At 41.8% G+C, this 24,518-nt stretch overlaps 1 protein-coding gene across 1 annotated transcript in view; it reads right to left on the bottom strand.

Moving 5' to 3' along the window:
* POLN (DNA polymerase nu) overlaps window positions 1–24,518 on the bottom strand; it is a 129,145-nt gene that overhangs the window by 69,625 nt on the left and 35,002 nt on the right. The window contains 7 exon segments of the mRNA XM_083151402.1: window positions 4,426–4,482; window positions 9,481–9,573; window positions 15,245–15,328; window positions 17,137–17,201; window positions 18,674–18,734; window positions 21,089–21,157; window positions 22,088–22,230. Coding sequence (XP_083007528.1) covers window positions 4,426–4,482; window positions 9,481–9,573; window positions 15,245–15,328; window positions 17,137–17,201; window positions 18,674–18,734; window positions 21,089–21,157; window positions 22,088–22,230 — 572 coding nt within the window.

The raw sequence follows: 24,518 nt of genomic DNA on the forward strand, positions 1-24,518 counted from the left end.
TTGACAGGGAAGGTATGTGGAAAATTAGTCCGAAATTACTGGTGGGCCCACAGACAGGTAAGACGACAGGGTCATGCCTTATTTGTCTGGGGAAAGAAATAGGAACGGCTGTTCCCACAGAGCCATCTCCACATCCCTCCTCCAGCAGGATCCTCTGCAGGTAATACAAATCGACTTTGTACAGTCCACTCTAGAAGCATTTTAGTTATTTATTTACTTATTTTTTTACATATATGTGTTGACGTTTGTGTGTATAGATATGGCAGCCCAGAAGCACCCCTGAGTATGCAAGTATATATGAAAGATTTTAAGTCATGTGTGAACCTCTAGGGACTGATGGTACACCCCACAATCTCTTTTTGTAGTAGTAGAATCACTCTCAGAACTCCACCTCATTTGTCCCCATCGAAACATTGCTTGGCGGGCAGCCACACGTTATGGTAATCCCACAAGGAGATCCTAGACCACACCACGAAAAATAATGCAAATGATGTATCCACACCTGGAAAACTGCGGCAAAAGGACTTTGTTGACACCTGTTGTGAACTGTCATAACCATGAACCAGGAGATGTTGTTGTTTCCCCTGCTGTTTTACCATATACAGGTTGCTTGATAGACCTTTGGAAAGAACCACCCCAAGTCTTGTTGACCAGCACTACCTCAATAACAAAGTCGCAGAGAGAGAGATTTGGGTACGTTCGTCCTACTGCCAAAAGACCAGAAACCCAGAAGGTCCTTACATTCAAGGGCGAAAGAAAGAAATCGCTAGAGGCACCATTCCGGAGGACTGGAGAGCAGCTAAGGTCAAGCAACCTGTACAAGCTACAAAAGGGACTGTGACACACCCCACTGGTAACAGGTTGGAAGGATCACTAACAATTTTTTTTCCTTTCTCAGTTTTCTCCATTATTTTGGGTCCTATTCTTGTCTCCCCCCCCACTATCCGTTCTTATCTTCAAAGTCAAGGATACTGCTTTCGCACTGCTGCCAGGTATTGGACAGAGGATACAGAGTTCTGAGAGTGTGTTACCCGTCCCAGTTTAGGTCAAGGTAGAATCTATAAGCTTGACACGTTACCCAGGACCGGATGTTTGATAGTGATAATACCAGCATACTTAAAAGCATACCAAAAAGAGAGACAACAAAGAGTTCAAGGGTCTGTTGTCACAAACAATGCCTACCAAAGGATGCCATATCTAAAAAACAATTGTATATAGTGTAACCTCCCCTGTTTTTATTTTTATCCCAAGATTTGTACATTATCCTTCGTCACCCTGAGTAGATTGTTCGATAAATGTGGCCCCTCATTTATCCATGATCCTGGATTGGCCAAAGAGCAGATGGTTTACTCCCCTTATATGTTTGACTCACTGATCCCAAATTTCTCTGTTAGGATTATGAATTTCTGTGTTATTAGGAAAAATGTTTGTACTGTGACAGTTTTATATTTACTGTCAAAGGGTGGACTGTCAATGTCGAGTTTTATACACGCCATTTTAGGATAGTATGGCCGCCATTTTGGTTCGCAGAGTTGCGCAAATAAAGTATACATACCCGAGTCTGTGTGACAAAGTGGACCAGAAGCGCAGCCATACTATTACACATAAATTCATAATGCCACTAACACTAAATAAAATATAGTTAATTAAAGGATTAGTGCACTACACATAGGTTAATTAGAAATACACGATTGTTTCTGTACATGTTTGGTATCATTATGTTCAGTGTCCCATACACAGCATTCCGGTCACAGCCAAATATTCGCAAGTCCCATGGTCTGATAATTACGGACAAAATACCTATTATATGTATTTTTATCATGTGTCCTGTATGAGACAAAGGAATGCAGTTGTAACTAGTTTGTGTTGCTGTTTACGACCCCCGACGACATGCCAGCAAACAAAAGGACACCCAAGTACCCTTCCCCCCCTGCACGTCTCCAAGCCAGATGTAATACCTTGCCCAATCACTGAGGACTGGACATTCGAACCCTGACCAATAGGAATGGCCTTTGTCCTCCCCCTTCTGACCCTATAAGATAGCCATCCCTTTGCTGGCTCTTTCTCTTATTTTGGAACTGCTGATGAATCCCCTCACCATTAACCCGGACTATAGTTCAATCTGAATATAGCGAGCTCCGACCGGACTGCGCTGCGCTATTTCCCTGACGGTAACATTTGTATTCCCGTTTTATGTAATGTGGCTGATTATGATTGTATCTGTTTCTGCATCTTTATAAGTGTTTTTAAAGTACTTATTATTGTTAGATAAGTGTATCACGTGTTACTCTGTATATATTCTTATTTCTGTAATCCCCTTTTGTCCATTAGGGACTAAATACACTGTTTACGGAGAATCTATCTAACCTACGCTTTTCACTTATTGTTCTTTGATCATATAAATATCAGCTTTGATAAGGCGTATCCACTAAAGGGATCTTCTCCCATAAGTTTACATGTTCCTCTGGCATTGGGTACATGATAGCAAACCTTTTAGGTATGAGAAGCTCTTGTCAGGAGTTTTCCATGCTTCCCCCAGTAGAGAAATCATGCCCTCATCCGAGGGAAATGTCACAGAATCTCTGCATATTTTCTTGAAAACATAATGAGCAGGTACTTTATCCTCCTCTGAAAGATTTAAAGTCTGCTTAACTGCCAGGATTAATTCCTCAATACAGGGACAGAAGATTCAACCTCTTCCTTCTGGTCCCAAAATACATCTTCCGCGCACACACCCTCCTCATCAGAAACTAAATTCAATAGGGGAGGTAGATAAGGGGTGTCTGGGAGAAGTAACCTCAGGGATTTTGGCAAGTTGTTCCATAAACACATTCATTTTATGAACACTGTGCAGTGTCCAGCATGACCTAAGATGGTCCCCCTGAGATGTGTAATAGAGCCCACAGATGGTTGAGAGGGGGAAAGAGGGCCAGGAGATTTCACAAGATCATCTCTCTGCCTACTTAAAACCTTAACCAAGGCATTCATAGACCTCCCCAATGCAGCCGCCCACGCAGGTTCAGACTGTGCAGACCTCTGGACTTGAGCCTCACTGGGCACACACTCACATGAGGAGCACAAATCCCCCTGATCCATCTGTTCAATGGTTAGTTTAACACCACAAAATCTGCAGTTAATTAACATGGCAGGCGCTCCCTCCCCCAGAGCAGCAGTACTACACCTTACTGTCATGATAACACACAGTGCACAATGTCAGGCAATTAATGTAGCAGTGTACTTATCTGTCTGCTTTCTGCAATGGATCCTCAGCGATCACCAGGAAAGCGCTGCCCAGGAGAAACTTCCCTCTAAACTGTAATGAGATCCTCCTTCTGCTCCGCAGTATGGAGAGAAAGGGCACCAGAACAGATGGCAGGAAGAGACCAAGTCCCTGCTTCAGCGGGGAAGGAAGCCTATTGGTGCCTTCTCCCCCTTCAGCCGCTCCCACCAGTGTTTCTCCTCACCTGCAGTGTCTCCCCTCCTTCTGGGACCACTTGGAAGCGTCCAGCTGCGCTGGACTCCTGTAATAGGCTTCAACTCAGGTTTTCAGCCTATAAACCCCAGAAAATGGAGTCTGCCATTGCGGGGGGCCTGTCCCCACAACATCCCTAAGCAGGCAGCCAGTTCAGGACGCCCCACGGTGCCCAGGAAACCTCTCTGTAAGGGAGGTTGAAGCGCTGTGGAGAAGACGCAGCTGTGTCCCTCTGCACACAGAGAGCTGACAGGACACGCTTCTGTCAGCCTCTGCTGCGCTCTCAGTGTGTATAAACTTCCTGTGGAAGTAACACACTGGACACCTGCACAAACTAGTGAATATTAATAAAATAAAAAACACCTAGCTACTCTACACAAAATGGCTGGAGTCAGCAGCCAGTCAACAGGCACCCACTCCGGGGCGCACCTAAAACGAACTGAGGAATTCTGGGATGCAGAAGGGAGGAGCCTGCCTCTCAAAATAAGTCAGCATAGGTGCCTTGCTCCTGCGGACCCCCCTACATCCCATGGTTGAGCTGTGTCACCATGATGGACGAAAGAGAAATAATTAGATAATTAAATAATAATAATAATAATAATAATAACAATAGTATTTTTTGTAACAATGGGGGGGGGGCTGCCTATTTTGTCAGTTCTGGGCCCCACAATTTCTGATGGCAGCCCTGGTTGGATCCGATGCTGCATCCTAGGATGTGGAAGTGGATTTCTACTTATATCAGATGCCTACCTGTTGCATTGCCATATAAGTGCACTGTGCTTCCAAATAAGCAACAGCACTGCACGGTCCATACACATTTTAGGTTGTTTTTAAACGATACCGTTCAATATTAAATGTGTTGTAAATGCATCTCCTTTTGTTTTGATTTACAGCTGTATACATTTAACTAAACGAAGAATACGTGTTTTCCAATAAAGACATTTAAAACTTACTTGTCTGAACTGTAAAATAATTCTGGGCAATGGATGCAGATCTTCAAGTTGATGCAACTAAAGATATACATGGACATGCTTACTTTATAACCGCAGAAATGGAAGACAATGTGCTATAAACAGTGGACAGAAAAAGTCCATGTATATTAAATGCAAAAGACTGCGATACAGACTGCGCCCCGGCACTCACCCAATTCACGAGGCGGGGGGGGGGGGTGTTGGTGATGGGGGGTGCCGGTGCTCACCTCCTGCTTGCTGCCGGGGGCGAGTCACTCCATGGGGGGGCGGGGGGATAGACGCGCGATGCGGCGGCAGCCGGAAAATTGCTCCACACTGGGGGGGGGGGGGTGGGGGGGGGGAGAAGAGTGGCCGCTCATCTCTGCTGCTGCCGCCGAGTCGCTCCACGGGGGGAGGGGGGATAGGCGATGCGGCACCGGCAGCCGCCAAGTCACTCCACGGGGGGCGGGGGTAACGACACCTGCTCAAGCTTCCGCCCTCCAGTGGCTGGTGCCCTAGGCAAATGCCTAAAGCTGCCTAGTGGTGGCGCCGGCCCTGTACATATTTATTGTACTGATCTACCCATAGTGATGTCTATTTAATAGGGGCATGTGTATTAGTGTCCGAGTTCCCCAGAGGTGCAAGAAAGGCCATCTGAACATTTTTTCTCTCTCGGCCCCTTTTACTATGACACTCAGCTCCCCATTATATATCTACCAATGTCAAAAGAAAGGTGTTCTACCAGTAAGATGACAATGGAGTTGCTGATCTATCAAAAGTACCGCTACATATAAAATAAAATGTTAACCCTTTGAGTGCCAATGTTGCTGTGAGCGATCCTCAAAATATCTGTTAAAAATGCCAGCGCCGCCCACAGCGAATGTTCTTTTAGTATAAATTAATACAGGATGAGTATCCCTTATCCGAAATGCTCGGGACCACGAGCATTCCGGATAAGGGAATTTTTTGTTTTTTGGAATAACTTTTTTTTAGGCATACTTACTTGTCCCCTGGTGGTGCCCGGTGGTCCCTCGGCATCCACATTGTCCCCCCGGAGTCCAAAGCAGGCCTTCAGCACCACCTTAATACAAAGTATTGAAGAAAAAACGGAGGCCCTTTGGAGGCCCTTTGGGTGACCATAGAAACAGGGGAGAAGGCAATTCTTTGTATAGGGGTGATCTACAGACCACCAGGTCAGGAAGAGGAACTAGACAAGAGCCTATTGCAGGACATCAATAAAATGGCATTAAAAGAAGAGGTGATAATCATGGGAGACTTTAATCTACCTGATGTAAACTGGGAGCTGCCTGTTGCAAGTTCCACCAGAAGTAGGGACATGCTGAATTCCTTGCAAGGAGCATCCCTCCAGCAATTGGTGAGGGAGCCCACTCGTAAGGACACAATATTAGACTTAATACTTACAAATGGTGACAGAATATCTGACATAAATGTGGGTGAAAATCTGGGATCCAGTGACCATCAAGCAGTATGGTTCAAAATAAAGACAGAGACTGACTCATCGCACACAAAAACAAAGGTGTTAGATTTTAGGAAGGCTGATTTTGTAGAGATGGGAAACTCTGTAAGGGATTCTTTGGCAGAGTGGAAAAACTTGGAAGGAGTGCAGGATAAGTGGGAAAAATTAAAAAGTGCAATTCTAAAAGCAACAGAACTTTGTGTCAAAAGAGTTAGGAAAAACACAAGAAAAAGAAAGCCATTGTGGTTTGCAAAAGAAGTAGCAAGTATTGTGAAAGCAAAAAAGTTGGCCTTTAAGAAATTTAAGCAGACGCAGAAGAATGAGGACAAAGAGGTGTATCTTGTTAGACAGAAGGAGGCTAAGAAGGTAATCAGATGTGCAAAAGCACAGGCTGAAGACAAAATGGCCCAGTCAGTGGGTAAAGGGGGAAAAACTTTTTTAGGTATATAAGTGAAAGGAGAAAAACAAAAAGTGGAATAATTAGACTAAAGACAGAGAGTGGAAGTTTTCTTGAGGGGGACAATGTAATAGCAGATAATATTAATAATTATTTCTGCTCAGTATTCACTGCTGAAAGAGAGGGGAAGGGGCCACAGTTAAGTTGCAAGTATAGTCAGAAAACTGAGGGAGAGACAAGTACATTTACAGAGGAGAAAGTCCTCACAGAACTCTCAAAACTGAAAGTGGATTAATCAATGGGGCCAGATGGGATACATCCAAGGATACTAAAAGAGCTTAAAGGGGACCTGGTAAAACCAATAACAGAATTATTCAACCAGTCACTAGCTACTGGAGTAATCCCAGAGGACTGGAAAACAGCGAATGTAGTCCCACTGCACAAAAGTGGAAACAAGGAAGAGGTAAGCAACTATCGACCAGTGAGCCTTACATCAGTAGTAGGGAAATTGATGGAAACACTCTTAAAACAAAGAGTTGAAGAATATCTCAAAACCAGCAATTTACAGGATCCAAAACAGCATGGGTTTACTGGGGGAAGATCATGTCAAACAAATCTTATTGACTTTTTTGACTGGGTGACTAAAGTAATAGATCAAGGTGGGGCTGTAGATGTAGCTTATCTATTCTTTAGTAAAGCTTTTGACACTGTCCCACATCGCAGACTGTTAAATAAACTTGAAAGCTTGGGATTGGATTCTAAGATAGTTGAATGGATAAGAGTGTGGTTGCAGGACAGAAAACAGAGAGTTGTAGTAAACGGAGTACAGTCAAAGGAGGGAAAGGTTACAAGTGTAGTACTCCAGGGATCTGTACTTGGATCGGTGCTTTTTAATATCTTTATTGGTGATATTGCAAATGGAATTGAGGGTAAAATGTGCCTTTTTGCAGATGACACAAAGGTATGCAACAGGGTAGACACACCAGGAGGGGTAAAACAAATGATTGAGGATCTAGGTAGATTAGAGAAATGGTCAAGAGAATGGCAACTACAGTTTAATGCCAAAAAATGCAAAATCATGCACTTGGGTCTCAGAAATTATTATAATTATTATTATAATTTTATTTATAAGGGGCCACAAGTGTTTCGCAGCGCCGTACAAAGGAACAATACAGGGAGACAAAGCTTGGCATAACATTGAATAAATAACAAAAATACAGTACAAATAAAGAGCGCCACAGTTCAATACACATTACAGCTTAAATGTAAGTAGTGAGGACACAATCAACATACAACTAGAGGCTTGATGCCAATGATGGAGACAAGTATGCGGACAAAGATGGTCACTGAGTGTTGGAGTATAGGAGAGCTGTGAGTGAAATGTGAAGAGACGTGGGCTTTGACAACAGGAGGGAGGAGGGCCCTACTCGGAGGAGCTTACAATCTAGTAGAAATCCAAAGACTCAATATAGTATAAATGGCACTATAATGGAAACTACTGAGGAAGAGAGGGATCTAGGTGTCACTATTTCAGGGGACTTAAAAGCAGGTAGGCAATGTAACAAAGCAATGAAGAAGGCAAGTCAGATGCTTGGTTGCATAGGGAGAGGTATCAGCAGTAGAAAGAAAGAAGTAATAATGCCACTGTATAGGTCATTGGTACGACCTCACCTAGAGTATTGTGTTCAGTTCTGGAGGCCATATCTCCAGAAGGATATAAATACATTAGAGACTGTACAAAGAAGAGCAACTAAAATGGTGCATGGCCTACATCACAAAACATACCAGGAAAGACTAAAAGATCTTAATATGTATACTTTAGAGCAGAGAAGGGAAAGGGGGGACATGATAGAAACTTTCAAATATATCAAGGGTTTTAACAAGGTACAGGTGGGAGACATTCTTCACAGGAAGAGGAGCAACAGAACACGAGGACATGTACTGAAAATAGACGGAGGAAGATTCAGGGGAAATGTGAGGAAGAATTTTTTCACAGAAAGAGTAGTAGATAAGTGGAATAGCCTACCATCAGAGGTGGTAGACGCAAATACAGTAGTACAATTTAAACATGCTTGGGATAAGCATATTGATATCCTTACAAAAAAATAAGGATCAAATATGGTTTGAGGTAACATGTTTAAAAAAGGGGGCAGACTAGATGGGCCAAGTGGTTCTTATCTGCCGTCAAATTCTATGTTTCTATCTCTGGAGTCTCCAGTGGTCCCAGGAGTGCTTTCACCGACGCGCGCACACACTCACGCAAAGCACTCCTGGGACCACTGGAGACGCCGGAGAGGATGCTGAAGGCCAGCCATGGACGCCGGGGGACTATTTTTTTTTTAATTGTTTCAAAACCACGGTTCTTGGAATAATTCGGATACGAGATCTACGGATATGGGATACTTAACCTGTACAAATACAGCCAAGTCAATGAATTGAAGTTTAGTTAAATATTGCACCCAAAAAAAGAATAGTCGCTGTGGGCGACGCTGGTATTTTTAGAAGATATTTTGAGGATCTTTCCCATCAACATTGGCACTTTAAAGGTTAATAAAAAGGTGTTCTTGGCAATTTTCACACCTATTTTGACAAATTTCTTTAGCACTCAAAAGGGTTAAAAGATGCACAATTAGTAACCTGGTGACAGCTTGAGAAACAGATACACTTTGAGTATCCCTTATCCGAATATCTGTTATCCAAATTATTCTGAAAACCAACGTCTGAAAAAAGGAACTTGATATAGTATATGACTAAAATGGTCAAGTTTGAATTGAGAAAATCATGCAGCATACATATATATCCGCATACATCTAGCTTTAATATGCAATTTGGCAAGACTACTGTGTAGTAATTTTTTCCCCAAAAGTGCATCGTAGTTGCAATCTGCAGTAAGAAAACGGCAATATTGTATACAGATTCAGGCTCAGCCACACACAGATATACAAATGATGCATATCAAATTACTCAGCGCAGTCTCATGAAGAGGTTTAGGCACAGTCAGGCAAAATGTATGCCAAGCCAGATGGATCCGACGTGTCGAGAAGGGATGTTTAGCGCGACTGCAGCAATTGTTTATGAGGACACATCTGTATGTTGAACTTAATATAGGATAGTAATAATAAAAGCATAAACTTACATATTGTATGTAAATGCTTAGAGGAAGTTATTCACCAGTTATTCTTACCGTGGGCTCAGCTGTTGATGGTAAATGGCACAAGTTTGTCCGCGGAAGCTTGCTTTTACACTGTAGGTGTAAGTGCAACTTTTCAAAAAGCACCTAAACAATACATACAGACATTGAAAAAGCTGCAATGATGTAAATTTACCAAAATGGTTTTAGTTTTGAGTATAGACAGAAAAAAAACCCTCTTATGCACTGTAGCGTTATATATAATGCATAGTTGCCTCCCCTCCTGCATTCTGCAGGAGACTCCCTGAAATAGCAGCAATCTCCCTCATTAGTCTAGAAATCTCCCTCATGTCACCTAGCCCACATTACACTGTTACATTTTTTGGGGAAAAAGGAATGAGAGATAGATACATTTACATTGAATCATCAGCAGCATTTCCCAACACTTTACCAAGTATAGTAGCTCTTACTAACTGCTTTGGGGCTCATCTACATTTGGATATAAGTCATTTAAAAAAAATCCTCTCAGATGTAGGCAGTACACAGCCATGCTTCTAGGTGCCACAAATCGCTGCGCCATTAATTGCAGTTCACTCTATAGTTCACTCCTGTCAGAAGTAATCTGCCCCCCCCCCCCCACCACCACCAGTTGCGAAAAGGGCAATCCTCTTTTAAGACGTTGAGGATGGAAACTCGAATAAGACAACAGTGTGTTTTTGTCAGTCGGTTTCTTAAAGACCCTAGTAGTGTAGGTGTCATCAATCACTGTACTTGTTATGTCTAGGAAGTCCATGGTAACAGGGTCACTCTTATATGTGAACCTGATGTGTCCAGGTAGAAGGTTCAAGTCACTAACAAAACACTCCAGTTGTCTCAAACTGCCAGTCCATACAAGGAATAAATCATCTATAAACCTTGTATAAAAGCTTATATACTTAGAGAATTCGGGGTTAGCCATAATGAATGTTTTCTCATAAAAATACATATACAAATTAGCACATGCTGGGGCCATATTTGACCCCATAGCGGTCCCAGATAATTGCAGAAAAAATGCATTGTTGAATAAGAAATAATTCTTGTGCAAAATAATATTCATAAGGAGTATGAGGTAGTCAATGGGAGGACCACTGTACTTACTACTCGTTATAAGAATCTCTGTTACTGCTGCTGTCCCATCCTCATTAGAGATATTTGTATATAAGCTGCTTATGTCTAGGGCTACTAGAAAGCTATCTAGGGGAGGCTTTCCAAACCTACATAATTTTAACAAAAAATCAGTAGTGTCATGCGTGAGGTCATAGGGGGTCTGTACCACCACGGGTTGCAGATGAAAATCCACAAACTGTGACAGTGGCTGGCCTAGTGACCCCCTGGCAGAGATTATGGGTCTGCCTGGGGGGCCGCTAGGCTCTTGTGGATCTTAGGGAGCACATATAGTAACGGAATCTTTGGAAAATCTTGTTTCAGGAACTTCAAAGTGTCAACGGTTTGTAACACGCATATCAATTACTGCATCGATCTCACTCTTATATGCTGATGTCGGATCATATGTTAACCGTTTGTAACAATCTGTATCGTTCAGCTGTGGCATTACTTCTGCAATGTAATCACATTTGTCTAAAAATCACAATTCCCCCGCCTTTATCGGTGGGGCGGATAACTATACTGGTATTATCATTATCATTGTACACACATACAAGAGTCCTTTACAAAAACGAACTCAAACCCAGGTTTTCATTTAGACCGTCCGGTCTAAATGAAAACCTGGGTTTGAGTTCTTTTTTGTAAAGGACTCTTGTATGTGTGTATGTATGTATGCCTGTAGATTGCAGTACATTACTAACATTTATTTTCTCACCTAGTGCTATATGACCATTAAAGTATCGATATACTAAATTTATCTGCAATGTGAGGACTTTTTGACGCCATTCTCCTAATTGACCACAAGAGGTCATAGGTCTCCCAGATCGTTATACAGACTTGCTGTGCTTAAATGCATCACCATGAATCCAGTGAATCTGAATGTCAATTCCAGCTTGTGTAATTTGTATATGTTATATGTATTTTTGTAATATTTATATTCTTTGCACTTTTAGTTCACTTTGTTAGGAAGTTTGATTGCATGTATCTATTCATGTTATTTTTATCATGCATTTGCATGTTCTGTACCACATTCTGATTACTGACTCTCCCCCAGGTGTGTTCCATTGGGTGGAGCTGATTGATCAGCTGACACAGAGGTTGGGGCTATATAATGTTTGCCATTTACTTACCCTGTATCCTGATGACAAGATTAAATTTCTCGAAACGTTGACAAAAGAAACAGGTCTCTGTTTGTATTTTTTCCAAGTCACCGGAGTGCCGCCTTATCCTTGCACTACATAGTGGAATCCCGAGGGGGTTGCCAGAGGAAGGCACCTGGTGCCATTACCAGGAACTGAGCTGTGGAATGCCGGCCTAACACTGTGTGTGTATATATATATATATATATACTACAGTCCATTATGAATGCAGCTGCAAGGCTAATCTTCCTAGCCAGACGTTCATCGTCTGCAAAGTTACTCTGTCAGTCACTTCATTGGTTACCTGTATTCTACCGTATTCAATACAAAATTATTTTACTTACACACAAAGCCATAAACCAAACTACACCAACATACATATCTTCTCTTATCTCAAAATATCATCCAACACGACCTCTACGCTCCTCCCAAGATCTGAGTCTCTCATCCACACTCATTACTCGCTCCCATTACCGACTGCAGGACTTTCTTCGGGCTGCACCCACTCTGTGGAATGCCCTCCCAGGCACAATAAGACTCTCCTCCAGTCTCCAAACCTATAAGCGTTCCCTAAAAACTCATCTCTTCAGGCAAGCTTATCAAATTCCAGAACCAGTCATAGAACCTTGCATTCTGGTGGAATCGATGCAATAAAGAATACAGTATCTATCCTTATGTATCAATGCCTATTTCCCTATAGATTGTAAGCTTGCGAGCAGGGCCCTCCTACATTTTGACTGTCTGTAAATACCCTGTTTTGTTGTTTCACTGTCCCCTATGTAAAGCGCAACGGAATATGCTGCGCTATATAAGAAACTGTTAATAAATAATAAATAAATAAATAATATATATATATATATATATATATATATATATATATATATATATATATAGGAATTGACTGTCCTTGTCTGTCAACACCCTGCTCCTTATCTGTCTATTCCCATGTTAATTGCCAGTACGTCCATCACTAGCAGTACAACATGCGGCTGATAGGATACGAGTCATACACAGCATAACGCTATGTCTCTGGTTTCATGGTTTTGTTTTGTTTATCACCAGGTTTCCATGGCAGCACGTCTTGGTCAGCGTGAGGTACGCCTCTATGACGTCATCATCCGCCACCAGCGCCAGTCCACGCTGAACCTGCTGTTTGTGTGCACGGGGGTGGGAAGCCTATTTAGGTAAGTCTGTTCACTCTGCTTTTTGTACTCTGATGAAGGAATAAACATTCCGCAACTAGTCAGCACATATATTCAGCTTTTTTCGTCTGCAAGTCCCCTATCGAGTGCCGCCAGCGCCATGCACCAATCTGTATTATCCTCTTTCAGAGGGCACCGGGGCCATTACCTAAGTACCATTGAGAGTGCCGGATCCTGCATCTATAGATAGATAGATAGATAGATAGATAGATAGATAGATAGATAGATAGATAGATAGATAGATAGATAGATAGATAGATAGATAGAGATATATATCGTGGCAGAGTCAGAAATGTTCCACATGAAGGTAATGTGGAACAACAGGGTCAAGCTTTAGAATGGCAGTAGGACTGATTAGATCTAGTCTGGGTTTTCCTAAAGATATTGGGTGAAATTACCCCTAGTGTGAAACATTGTCTGTTAATTAACAACACCTGTGGTTTCCTGTTTTGTTTGTCCAGAGCAGAGGGTCAGGGTTCCCATTGCCTTTTAGTGGCTGGGCAATAGGCTAAGGGGAAAGTGGGGATTATGCAAAGGACAAAAAGAGGAAAGAGTATGTCACGGTGTGGTGCACCTTTAATTGACTCTTAAGAATAAAAGTTGACTTTAATTGATAATGTTTAAAACAAGTGAAATATAAAAACACACAAGACAAAAAAACATAAATGTTATGTGTTTAAAAACCGGCGGCTCACTCACTCAGCACAGTCTAAAGATTGTATATGAATAAACTGTTAACAGGAATTCCCGTCGACACTACTTGTGTCAATTCCAACGGATTAATATCCCACAGTATATGTGGGTGCCCAGATCGGGTTTCACTACCGGTATAGGGGTGTATATTCGCTATATGGACCACACAAAATGTAATAGATTTAATATAACCTGATATCAAGCTTGGTCAATTAGATCGTGGTCATGCAGTATCATTATCTGGTATTTATGGTACATATTCAGTGTCAACTCGTGTCGACAGTTCTGTATGGATGTTGCTTTTATACGTGAAAGTCTTGTAAGATATGAACAACTCGGGGAGCTACAGTGGATCAGCCCGATTGTTTATTCATCAGGTCAGGTAACGGTCATATAATAACAATATAGTTCCACTACAATTTTAGAATGAATAGGAATGCGCTGTAATCTCAGATTATAAAATGCACTGAAATAGACAGTACAGTCAATCAGTCTGACTGTCTTGTCACCAAGCGTGACGATCGCACTGTATTGGTGCTACCGTAATATGATAGTAATATCTGAGTATAGTCACAATCAGTTGGGAATGTACTAAAATAAACCGTGCTGGTAGTAGGTTATCTTTGTAGTGGAGTCCTGCACATAAGTATTTATTTCACCAACTATTTTGATACAAATGCTTGGAAGTGCACTGAGATAAGCAGTGGTATTGGTTGCTTGTATTTTGTAACCATGTCACGTGCAACAATGTTTTATTATACCATTAAATGCTTGATACGATGTATGGAATCAGTATGAGAAGTTATACTTCAATAAGAAGCCCCAAACTGGATATGTATTGGAAAAAGATCAGTCTTTTCCAATGTGTCGACCCTTGCGTCAACACTAGTGTGCGGGGTTTTGGCTCAATAATACTATGAGTATAGGGCATAGAACCAACACTATCCGCATAGATCAGTGCTGGCTTAACTTGTTCTATCTCAATCAGTAATAATATACATCATTTAGTGTTTAACAGGATTGTGTCGGCTGTATAGGATAGCTATAATAGCTGTATAGTGTAAGGGCCAGACAGTCCTTTAAAGTATGAGTACATAAACCCCTACTATGCACAGTGTTTCCAAAGAGCCAGTGAGGGTTAACAGAGTCACTGTATGAGCACTCTGCCCGCACGTGGCTGAATGTGATCAACACGATCGCGGCATGCACAGGCTGGTATGAGGCCAGTAACAGTGGGTGATCATACAGTATAGTGGGTGTTCACTCAGTACGGTTGTGTACCCCTTGGTAGTAAATCCTGTGGAAAAATTACAGATCAAAATAAGTGCTGTGAGTGAGTGAGTGAGTGAGCGTCACCGCTAGCCGGCGCGCGCTTCGCTTTAGCTTTTTCAAGCTATAGTGGGGATTACACTAGGGTTTTCTGGAGTGTTCCAGCATTGTCAAGCCTATGTGTTGCCTGCTGGAAAATCTGACATACTGTACTTTGAGAATTGACAAAGTTGGTATGCTGTGTACCTGCTACAAATAAAACCAGACTTTATTTCCATTCAGTGTATGTGATTCCTTATCTGTAGATAGATAGATAGATAGATAGATAGATAGATAGATAGATAGATAGATAGGAGACAGTAAAATGCACACCTGTCGAAGTTCATTACTGCTTGTTAATCTGAACTTTTCTCCTGCAGCATGGTGTGCCTCTCGCTCCAGTGCTTTAAGGTGAATCTGTAATATAAACTACACTTTTACCATTTATAGGGTTAATTTTATGATAACACATAGCACTCTCACTAAAGACTACATCTACAATCAGACAGTTGCGTAGCATTTCACTTGCTTGGAGTGATGTCATCCTCTAGATTTTCTGTAGCCACAAATGCCCACTATTCTTAAGTAGCAATACATGTACTTTATGTACCTGCAGCTCAGTTCTCGGACCAGTCCACTTGTGAACAAATTGCCGTAAAATGTGCACTCATCTAAACCCAATTGAAAAAAAATGAAGAAAATAATATATAAAAATATATTGTATAGGTAAAGGAACATATGGACCAATATTCTACTGCATCTTTATCTTACTGTACTAGTCCCTGTTCCTGACAGCTGGAGAGCAATAATCATTGTGCACAATATGGTAAGGTATTATGCCACCATCTAAATAGTATCAGTGTGACAGTTACGTCCCAGTGTACTGTACACATTGCCTTTATAGTTACTCTGACGTCTCAATGTACTGTACACATTGCCTTTGTAGTTATTCTTACATCCCAATGTACTATACACATTGCCTTTATAGTTATTCTTACGTCCCAATGTACTGTACACATTGCCTTTATAGTTACTCTGACGTCTCAATGTCCTGAACACATTGCCTTTGTAGTTACTCCTACGTCCCAATGTACTGTACACATTGACTTTATAGTTATTCTGACGTCCCAATGTACTGTGCACATTGCCTTTATAGTTACTCTTACATCCCAGTGTACTGTACACATTGCCTTTATAGTTACTCTGACGTCTCAATGTACTATACACATTGCCTTTATAGTTATTCTTACGTCCCAATGTACTATACACATTGCCTTTATAGTTATTCTTACGTCCCAATGTACTGTACACATTGCCTTTATAGTTACTCTTACGTCCCAGTGTACTGTACACATTGTCTTTATAGTTACTCTTACGTCCCAATGTCCTGTACAAATTGCCTTTGTAGTTACTCCTAAGTCCCAATGTACTGTACACATTGACTTTATAGTTATTCTGATGTCCCAATGTACTATACACATTGCCTTTATAGTTATTCTGACGTCTCAATGACGTACTGTACACATTGCCTTTATATTTACACTGTATCAGTGCTATCCAATTTAATTGTATATTCCCCTTTGTATCCACCTCTACTCGCTCCTACATCTTTACTTGGTCATATTAAAGTATACTGTAGCTTCCTACCCTCCTGCATTCTGCAGGAGACTCACTGAAAAAGCAGCAATCTCCCTCTCTTCCTCATTAGTCTAGCAATCTCCCTCATGTCACCTAGCCCACATTACACTGTTAATTTTTATTTTATTTTTGGGGGGGAGGGAAGGAATTATAGACAGATACATTTACAATGAATCATCTGCACCATTTCTCAGCACGTATACCAAGTATAGTCATTTGTGTATAAGTCATTTTACAAGATTCCTCTCAGATGTAGCAGTACACACCACCGATTCTAGGTGCCATGTTCACAATCTATCCATATATGGAACTAGACACGCCCTTTGGGTGGAGCATGACACGCCCCTCAATGTGGCGCTGTGCAAAATTCTATTTCGAACTATTATCTCCCTGAAGCTAGTTTTCAAAACTAGGCAAGTGTGTATATACCTTATTTTGGACCCCAACCCATCAAACATCAAATTGTAGTGATGTAGGCACTCCATAAGACCAGTAGCGCATCATTTACATTTATCTCACTTTATTGACCAATTTAAATTAGCTGTTGTATATATTAAAATGTAAGTAAAGATTTATTTTTCATTTACCCCTAGAAGTACTGACGTCTTTTTCAGCTCCTCTTCATTTACTTGAATAGTATTGTTTTCCATTACTAGAAATCAAATAAGTATATACTGTACGTTATCTGTTATAGATGATACAACTTTTAGGTTCTGGGTTTTTATTTTACAAAATAAAAACAGGTACTCCAAGGGGGCGATTCAGATGGGTAGGATGGATGCTTCGTGACATTGCAAGTTTTTCTTTACACCCCAAAGAGGTTTGCAGGAAAACTTGCGTTATCTGGATCCTATAAATGCTTGATATGTGCACACTGCCTGTAACTGAATGCTTGCCCAAGTACCTTTAGTTGCAATATTTTCTTCATAGAGACAAGTTAGAATAAAGAAATACATATAACATATAGATGTCACAGCAAGGCTTCTCATATTACAGCCAACTCCCACCCCCGCATGTCCCCCGCGGCAGCGGTAATTTTCAGCTTTCCAGGGAAATGCTTCAGATGCAAATCAAGTCATTTAGCTCCGTCCCTCCTCGAAGGCCAACAAATTGCTGGGGGCAGGGCTTGATGATATCTACAACAGGTCCTGCCCCCGAAGTGCTGCTGACAGTCTCCTCTCCAGGCCTCCCAGAGATGAGACTTTAAAAGTAGGCAACACTGATTTACTATGCAATAGTGTGGACAACCCACAGGAAATCTGATTTAACTTTTGTGAAGTACAAAAAGACACATTTTACCCTCAATTCCATTTGCAATATCACCAATAAAGTACTCCACTTGTAACCTTTCCCTCCTTTGACTGTACTCCGTTTACTACAACTCTCTGTTTCCTGTCCTGCAACCAAGATCTTATCCATTTAACTATCTTAGAATCCAATCCCAAGCTTTCAAGTTTATTTAACAGTCTGCGATGTGGGAAAGTGTCAAAAGCCTTACTAAAGTCTAGATACATCTACAGCCCCACCTTGATCTATTACTTTAGTCGCCCAGTCAAAAAAGTCAATAAGATTTGTTTGACATGATCTTCCCCTTGTAAACCCATGCTGTTTCGGATGTAAAGTGCTGGTTTTGAGATATTCTACAACTCTTTGTTTTAAGAGTGTTTCCATCAATTTCCCTACCACTGATGTAAGGCTCACTGGTCGGTAGTTGCTTACCTCTTCCTTGCTTCCACTTTTGTGCAGTGGGACTACATTCACTGTTTTCCAGTCCTCTGGGATTACTCCAGTAGCTAGTGACTGGTTGATTAATTCTGTTAATGCTTTTACCATCTCCCCTTTAAGCTCTTTTAGTATACTTGGATGTATCCCATCTGGCCCCATTAATCATCAGAGTTGATGGCAATCATACATTGCCAGGGTAGTCCAGGAACAGAGCATTTTCTCCCTGAAGGAGAGGGTCAGGTAGGCAACCCTGGTCTAACAAGATACACCACTTTGTCCTTATTATTCTGTGTCTGCTTTAATTTCTTAAAGGCCAGTAAGAGAGTGTATGCACCTTTACATTGCTTTTTCTGATGAGTAAAGGCAGAAACATCCATAAAGAACAATGACCATTCTTACCAGCTAAAATAGTGGTTAATGGAAGTTCTATGTTGCAAAACAAATCCCATAGCTCTTCTGTCTGCAAACAACAACAAAAACCTAAATTATGACAAAATAAAGATTAATTGCAAGATGTTTAACCCCTTACCGCCGCAGCCTGTTTTTGCCTTCCTGACAGAGCCCTTTTTTTCAAATCTGACATGTATCACTTTATGTGGGGATAACTTTTTATTGCTTTTACTTATCCCAGTGATTTTGAGATTGTTTTCTCGTGACACATTGTACTTTAAGTAAGTGGTACATTTTGGTCGATACAGTCTGTTTTTTTTTGTGAAAAATACCAAAATGTCGTAAAAAATGGAAAATTTAGCAATTTTCAAAATGTTAAATTTTCTGCTTGTGAGACAAATAATCATACCACTCAAAATAGTTAATAACTAACAAAGACCATATGTCTACTTTATTTTACCATCATTATTTCAACCTCCTTTTAATTTTTTGGGACACTAGGGGGCAGCAGAGACAAAATTATACACAGAACACAGAAAACGCTGCAATTGGCTGTTCACATTTGAACAGCCAATCGCAGCGATCGCCTATGGGGGGGGGCATCGCTGCCCCCCCTGGGCTACGAGGGAAGATGTCTGCTGTCAGGGACAGCAGCCATCGTCCCTCTGTCACCGCGTCTATAGACGCGGTGACAGTTTAAAGTCATGACGTACATTTATGCCATGCGTCGGGAAGTACATCCCGGCCATGATGTAAATGTACGTCAAATGTCGGGAAGGGGTTAAATGAAGATATAACCAATGACATAATAGCAAAATTTGCTTTATAGAAAAATAGTTGTATTTATTAAAAAAAAAAAAAGGTCTCCTTCTCAAACAGTAAGTTCAGATTTACACAGGTGTCAAGCTTACATGCTTACACAAAATACAGTTGCCCAAATGTGCCCACTCAGCCCAAATTATATGCTTATAGTCTTTTAGGGGCCAATTTACGAAAATATTTTTTTATTAAGATAATGAGAAAACGGGTGTTTCACCAAATTTACTTCTGCCCCATGGCAGAGAAAGTAGTGCAGTCTGATCAGCTGTGTGTGTCTCCGATGGATAAACAAAAATAAAATTAGACAAACTAAAAAAAAAATTGACTCACCAATCAAGGATCTGCTGATCTGCTCTGTTGAAGGCTGCCTGTCATTGGGGTTCGGCGCTGCTCCTGGTGCAAAATGACACTGCAAAGCAGAAGCTCACTTTACACCACAGCAACCCTGCAGGTCAAAAGGTTGACATGGGGTCTTTTCACATTAGTTTTGTCCCGAATTTCGACACAGGACATGGACACTGAGACATAGCACCGCATCCCCTCGCATGGCTCGCCATGCTTTGGGCATGGTGCCTTGCACACTACAGTATTTTATTCTCCCACCACCTAGTGGATGGTAGGGCATGAAATACCACCTGTCAGCATATGTTGGCTCAAAAAAATGTGTAAAACCTCATGTCGACCTTTTGACTGTCGACCTTCCCCATATACTTGAGGGCTCCTTTGAAAAAAGCCCGCTAGACTGGCGAAACGCGTCAGTGTACCAGCTACAACAATCTCTCCTTGATGTGCCAACGGTCGACCACTTGCTGATTGAAAGAACCTCCCTAACAAAGAACCCAGGACCCCAAGTTCCTCTTTCAGATCCAGCTACCACTTTGGGCCCAGGAACTCGCTCCGGATACCATCTCCACTCCAGGAACTCTATGCGCCAATGGGCTAATTCTATTGAGATCTACATATAGCGAGTGTCTCAGATGATATTTCCAATAGAGGGGACTGTTATAAGGTCACATGGTCAATTTGGGATTCAGCAGCAAACCAGCCATCTACTGTATGTGAGAGATTGCACTGTTACATGCCAACTAATTGGTTTTACTTATATAGTGTATGTTCATGTTCTAATTTATTTTATGGGATCTTAAGTAATAAGTGTATATTTTTGAATTACCCATGGTTTATTCATTTAATCGTTCCTCAATAAGCTCTGTGGTTATTTGCCTTTTGGTTGCCTTTTTCTTCCAGTGGGAACAACTCTCCCATTATATACACAGCTGCTAGGAGCATCTACCCATTCCAGCCCCTGAAACTCCCTTTGGGAACATCTTTTCTTCTTGCTCAGTTGACCTAATGACCCTGTCGACCTTAATGCATGTCGACCTAATGCTTGTCGACCCAATACTTGTAGACCTAGTGACCGTATCCCTCTGGAGCAAAGAGCAGTCATACTGTAAGTTTAACAACACTACACTAAATAAAGTTCCTTCTGGCTCTTTAGATTTAGCAGTTTAAGGAAACAGTACACAGGAATTTGGTAGTGTGTGTATGTGTGTGGGTGATTACTTTGATTAAATATTACCCTGATCCCAATCACACCACACTCACCTGAAGTTTATGCTGGAGTTTCACCATCAGATGATACAACATATTCAGTCTCTTGCAAGTTGCATGATGCTGTAAAACACATGGATAATGGCTCTTGGCATTTTAAAAATGGAACTTTTACCTCTTCTTATATTATATAAATTTAATTGATATTTTAGTTGACAACTTTACACCGTGTTGGAATTGTTCAAAAGAAAATAGTGTGAGATTCTTCTGTGAGGACAGACCCTGCTCATCGTTTTTGTTTTAGAGGGTTCCATAGACGTGAAGAACATGGAAGAAATCGTCTCCCAAATCACAGAATTGAGCGGTAGATTTATTAAGCTTGGAGAAGAGATAAACTGGAGATAAAGCGGAGAAAAGGTAAAAGGAGATAAAGCACCAGCCAATCAGCTGTGTTTGAAAAAGACAGTTGGGAGTTGATTGGCTGGTGCTTTATCTCCTTTTACCTTTTCTCCGCTTTATCTCCAGTTTATCTCTTCTCCAAGCTTAATAAATCTGCCCCTGAGTACACTGTGAAGGTATCCGCATCCCCTCGCCACGCTTCGGGCTCGCCACACTTTCTATTCTCAACTCCACGCCGACGTGGATAGTGGGGGTATGAAAAGGTCGTAGGACACGTACCGCTGCGCTCGCCACGCTTCGGGTTCACGTTTATAGTGGTTGGGTGGCGTGGGGGTGCATTTAACATTGTAAGCACCCATTAGGGTGCTTAAAAGCACCCTTTAGGGTGCTTATACAATCTTTCATCGAATAGGGGGCAAAAATCGCGTCGCATCGCATGCATGGCATGCGATGCGATGTACTCATCGCGCGATGGAGATCGGGGGCGCCGCCAAAATACACAAGTACCACAGATAAAAAATGTTATATTTGAATAGATTGAATATGAATTAAATTTATTCTACGCAAAGACAGCAGATACTTCAGAGGATCGGAAATATCTACATGGATTGAATACCCCCCCCCCCATAGAACACAACTACTTGTTATACAAACTTGAGTGTGCTGAGAATTGTAGGTAGTCTTCAGGTCCACACTTTCACAATGTATCTTCACTAAATCTTCAAATGATAGATTACAATCAGCTGGATTCAGAAGCCATGCTGCGATTCTTGGGTCTAAGATAACACTCTGTGCAACTGAGAACAGATATTCAAAAATATGGCCCTTATTCAGATCGGTGCGGATATTCCCGCATTCTTACGGAGCGGTCCGCACGCCACGGTGTTTTGCCGCATGCGGCCATCGTCCGTAGAAACGCCCACGTGTACTCCGCATTCGGACGGACTCACTCGTTAAGAACAGGGCGTGTTTACGGACGACATACAAAGCATGCGTGTGCGGGAGAAACACTCCGATTCGGCACGGTATCACAGAGTATTACAGAGTATGCTCGGGAATACCGCATCCGAACGGGAGCCAAGCGGTGCTACCGCACGTAAGCGGAGTATTTCCGCCAAAAAACCCACTATGAACTATCTTCTGCAAAACATCACATGACCCACTTATTCAATTACCTAGCCTCATAAAAAACAGCTTATTTGGAATTGGAATCAATTAGATTCCAATATATCCTTACAAGCATGCCTAACACATGCATAGCCCACATTAACCCTTACAGCAATGTAAGTGCAATGGTTTCTATTACACCCTGTGTCAAACATTATAAACAATCTACACATATACTATGTAAAGTGCAAATAAAACCGACAACTGTGAACTTGCATAAACATTTTATTAACATATACATTTAGCAAAAGTGAAAAACAAATAAATTAAAATTTAAAGCAGCTGGTCTTTCAAGTCCTGCAGGTCAGCTTGCAGGAGCCGGAGATGGTGCTCAACTCTCATGAGGGCCCCACGCACCCCCTCATCTGCCGGTGTGGTGTCATCTGTGGGCATGTCAAAGGGGCCAAAATTAGTCATGTTATTCATGCATACATTTCACATACTACGACATAAATTGCACAAATGCTAGGTGACATGTGTGTATATATATATATATATATACAGATATATATCTATCTATGTAGACAGATAGAGACACACATAGATAAATATATATGACACATACATATATACATACATGCAAACTTATTTGCTACATAGTGTATTTTTGGCCCTCCACCCTTAACTCTGCAGAAGACATAACAGTCATATTGTTTCTTCGCAGTCACAACCCACCCATGACTAACCAATGACAAGCAGGTCATGGCCTCCGTCAATAAGAACTTGTCACAATCTGCTCACTCTAAGTTCAGTGATGGTTGGTGGCATGGGAGTTATGCAAATGTCAGGAATGCACAATACACATCCTCAAAATCATAATTCTGTCTAAACCAAACTACAATTCTGTGAGGGACAAAAATAAATCAGAACTACAGGGGGGGTTTAGGTAGAGGAGGCTCCTGGGACACTGCCAACTTGTGACTCCATTCCAAGGTAGGCCGGCCCATACTCCATTTCTAGCATACATCCTACAGTTGATAAATAACATTGACCAACAATATAGATTCCACTATTTGATGGGTCATAATCAACGCTTGCAGCAGGTGAATTTAATCCACAAATGAACCACTCATCCCTTTACTCCAGGATCCTGTTTAACTACAACGGTTATGTGGCATTCAAAATGGAGCTCCAACCCATCCCACAAACCGGTGTAATTCAGAGGTGTCCTGGATGAAAGGGATGCCTTGGACACCCCATCTAACCCGTACCTGTATCTGTAGCTACCCACTTTGGGGTCTATATGAATAGTATGGGCCCAAAATTTTGTTATCAACACTGACACATAACAAATACCTGTACAATAACTTCATGAATGATGCATTATGTTAACATACCAATCTCCTGAGATTCCGGGGCCTGGCACGCCTCCTCCCCATCGTCATCCGACTCCTCCGGGGCAACCGTGGCCTCCTCAGACCCCTCCTCCTCCGCCTCCGCCACCGCCTCCGCCTCCTCCTCCTCCTCCTCCTCCTCCTCCTCCTCCTCCTCCTCAACCCACACCTCCTCCTCCGCAACCAACACCTCCTCCTCCGCAACCAACACCTCCTCCTCCGCAACCAACTCGGCTTCAACATCCTCCTCCTCCTCCACCACCATCTCCTCCTCCTCCACTTCCTCCTCCTCCACCATTGCCGGCACCTCCTCCTCCTGGTCTTGGCCCTCCTCCTGTGCCAGGGCTGCCTCCGCCTCTTCCCGGGCCTGTTGTGCTTGGGCTCGTGCTGTGTGTTCGAAAAAAACATCATGGTCAATGTGGGGTCATTGGGGCACATGTAGTAATCCATAACAAGACATATATGGAAGGGTGATAATGATGGCAAACTATGCAGGAAAGTAGCTCCTTACTGTTAATGGATTCAAAATAGTGACATTTAAATTAGTATGTGATTGGTAGTAATTTGTTCACACATTACAACCC

The sequence above is a fragment of the Crinia signifera genome, chromosome 1, assembly GCF_055691185.1.
Source record: "Crinia signifera chromosome 1, ASM5569118v1, whole genome shotgun sequence".
NCBI lineage: Eukaryota > Metazoa > Chordata > Amphibia > Anura > Myobatrachidae > Crinia > Crinia signifera.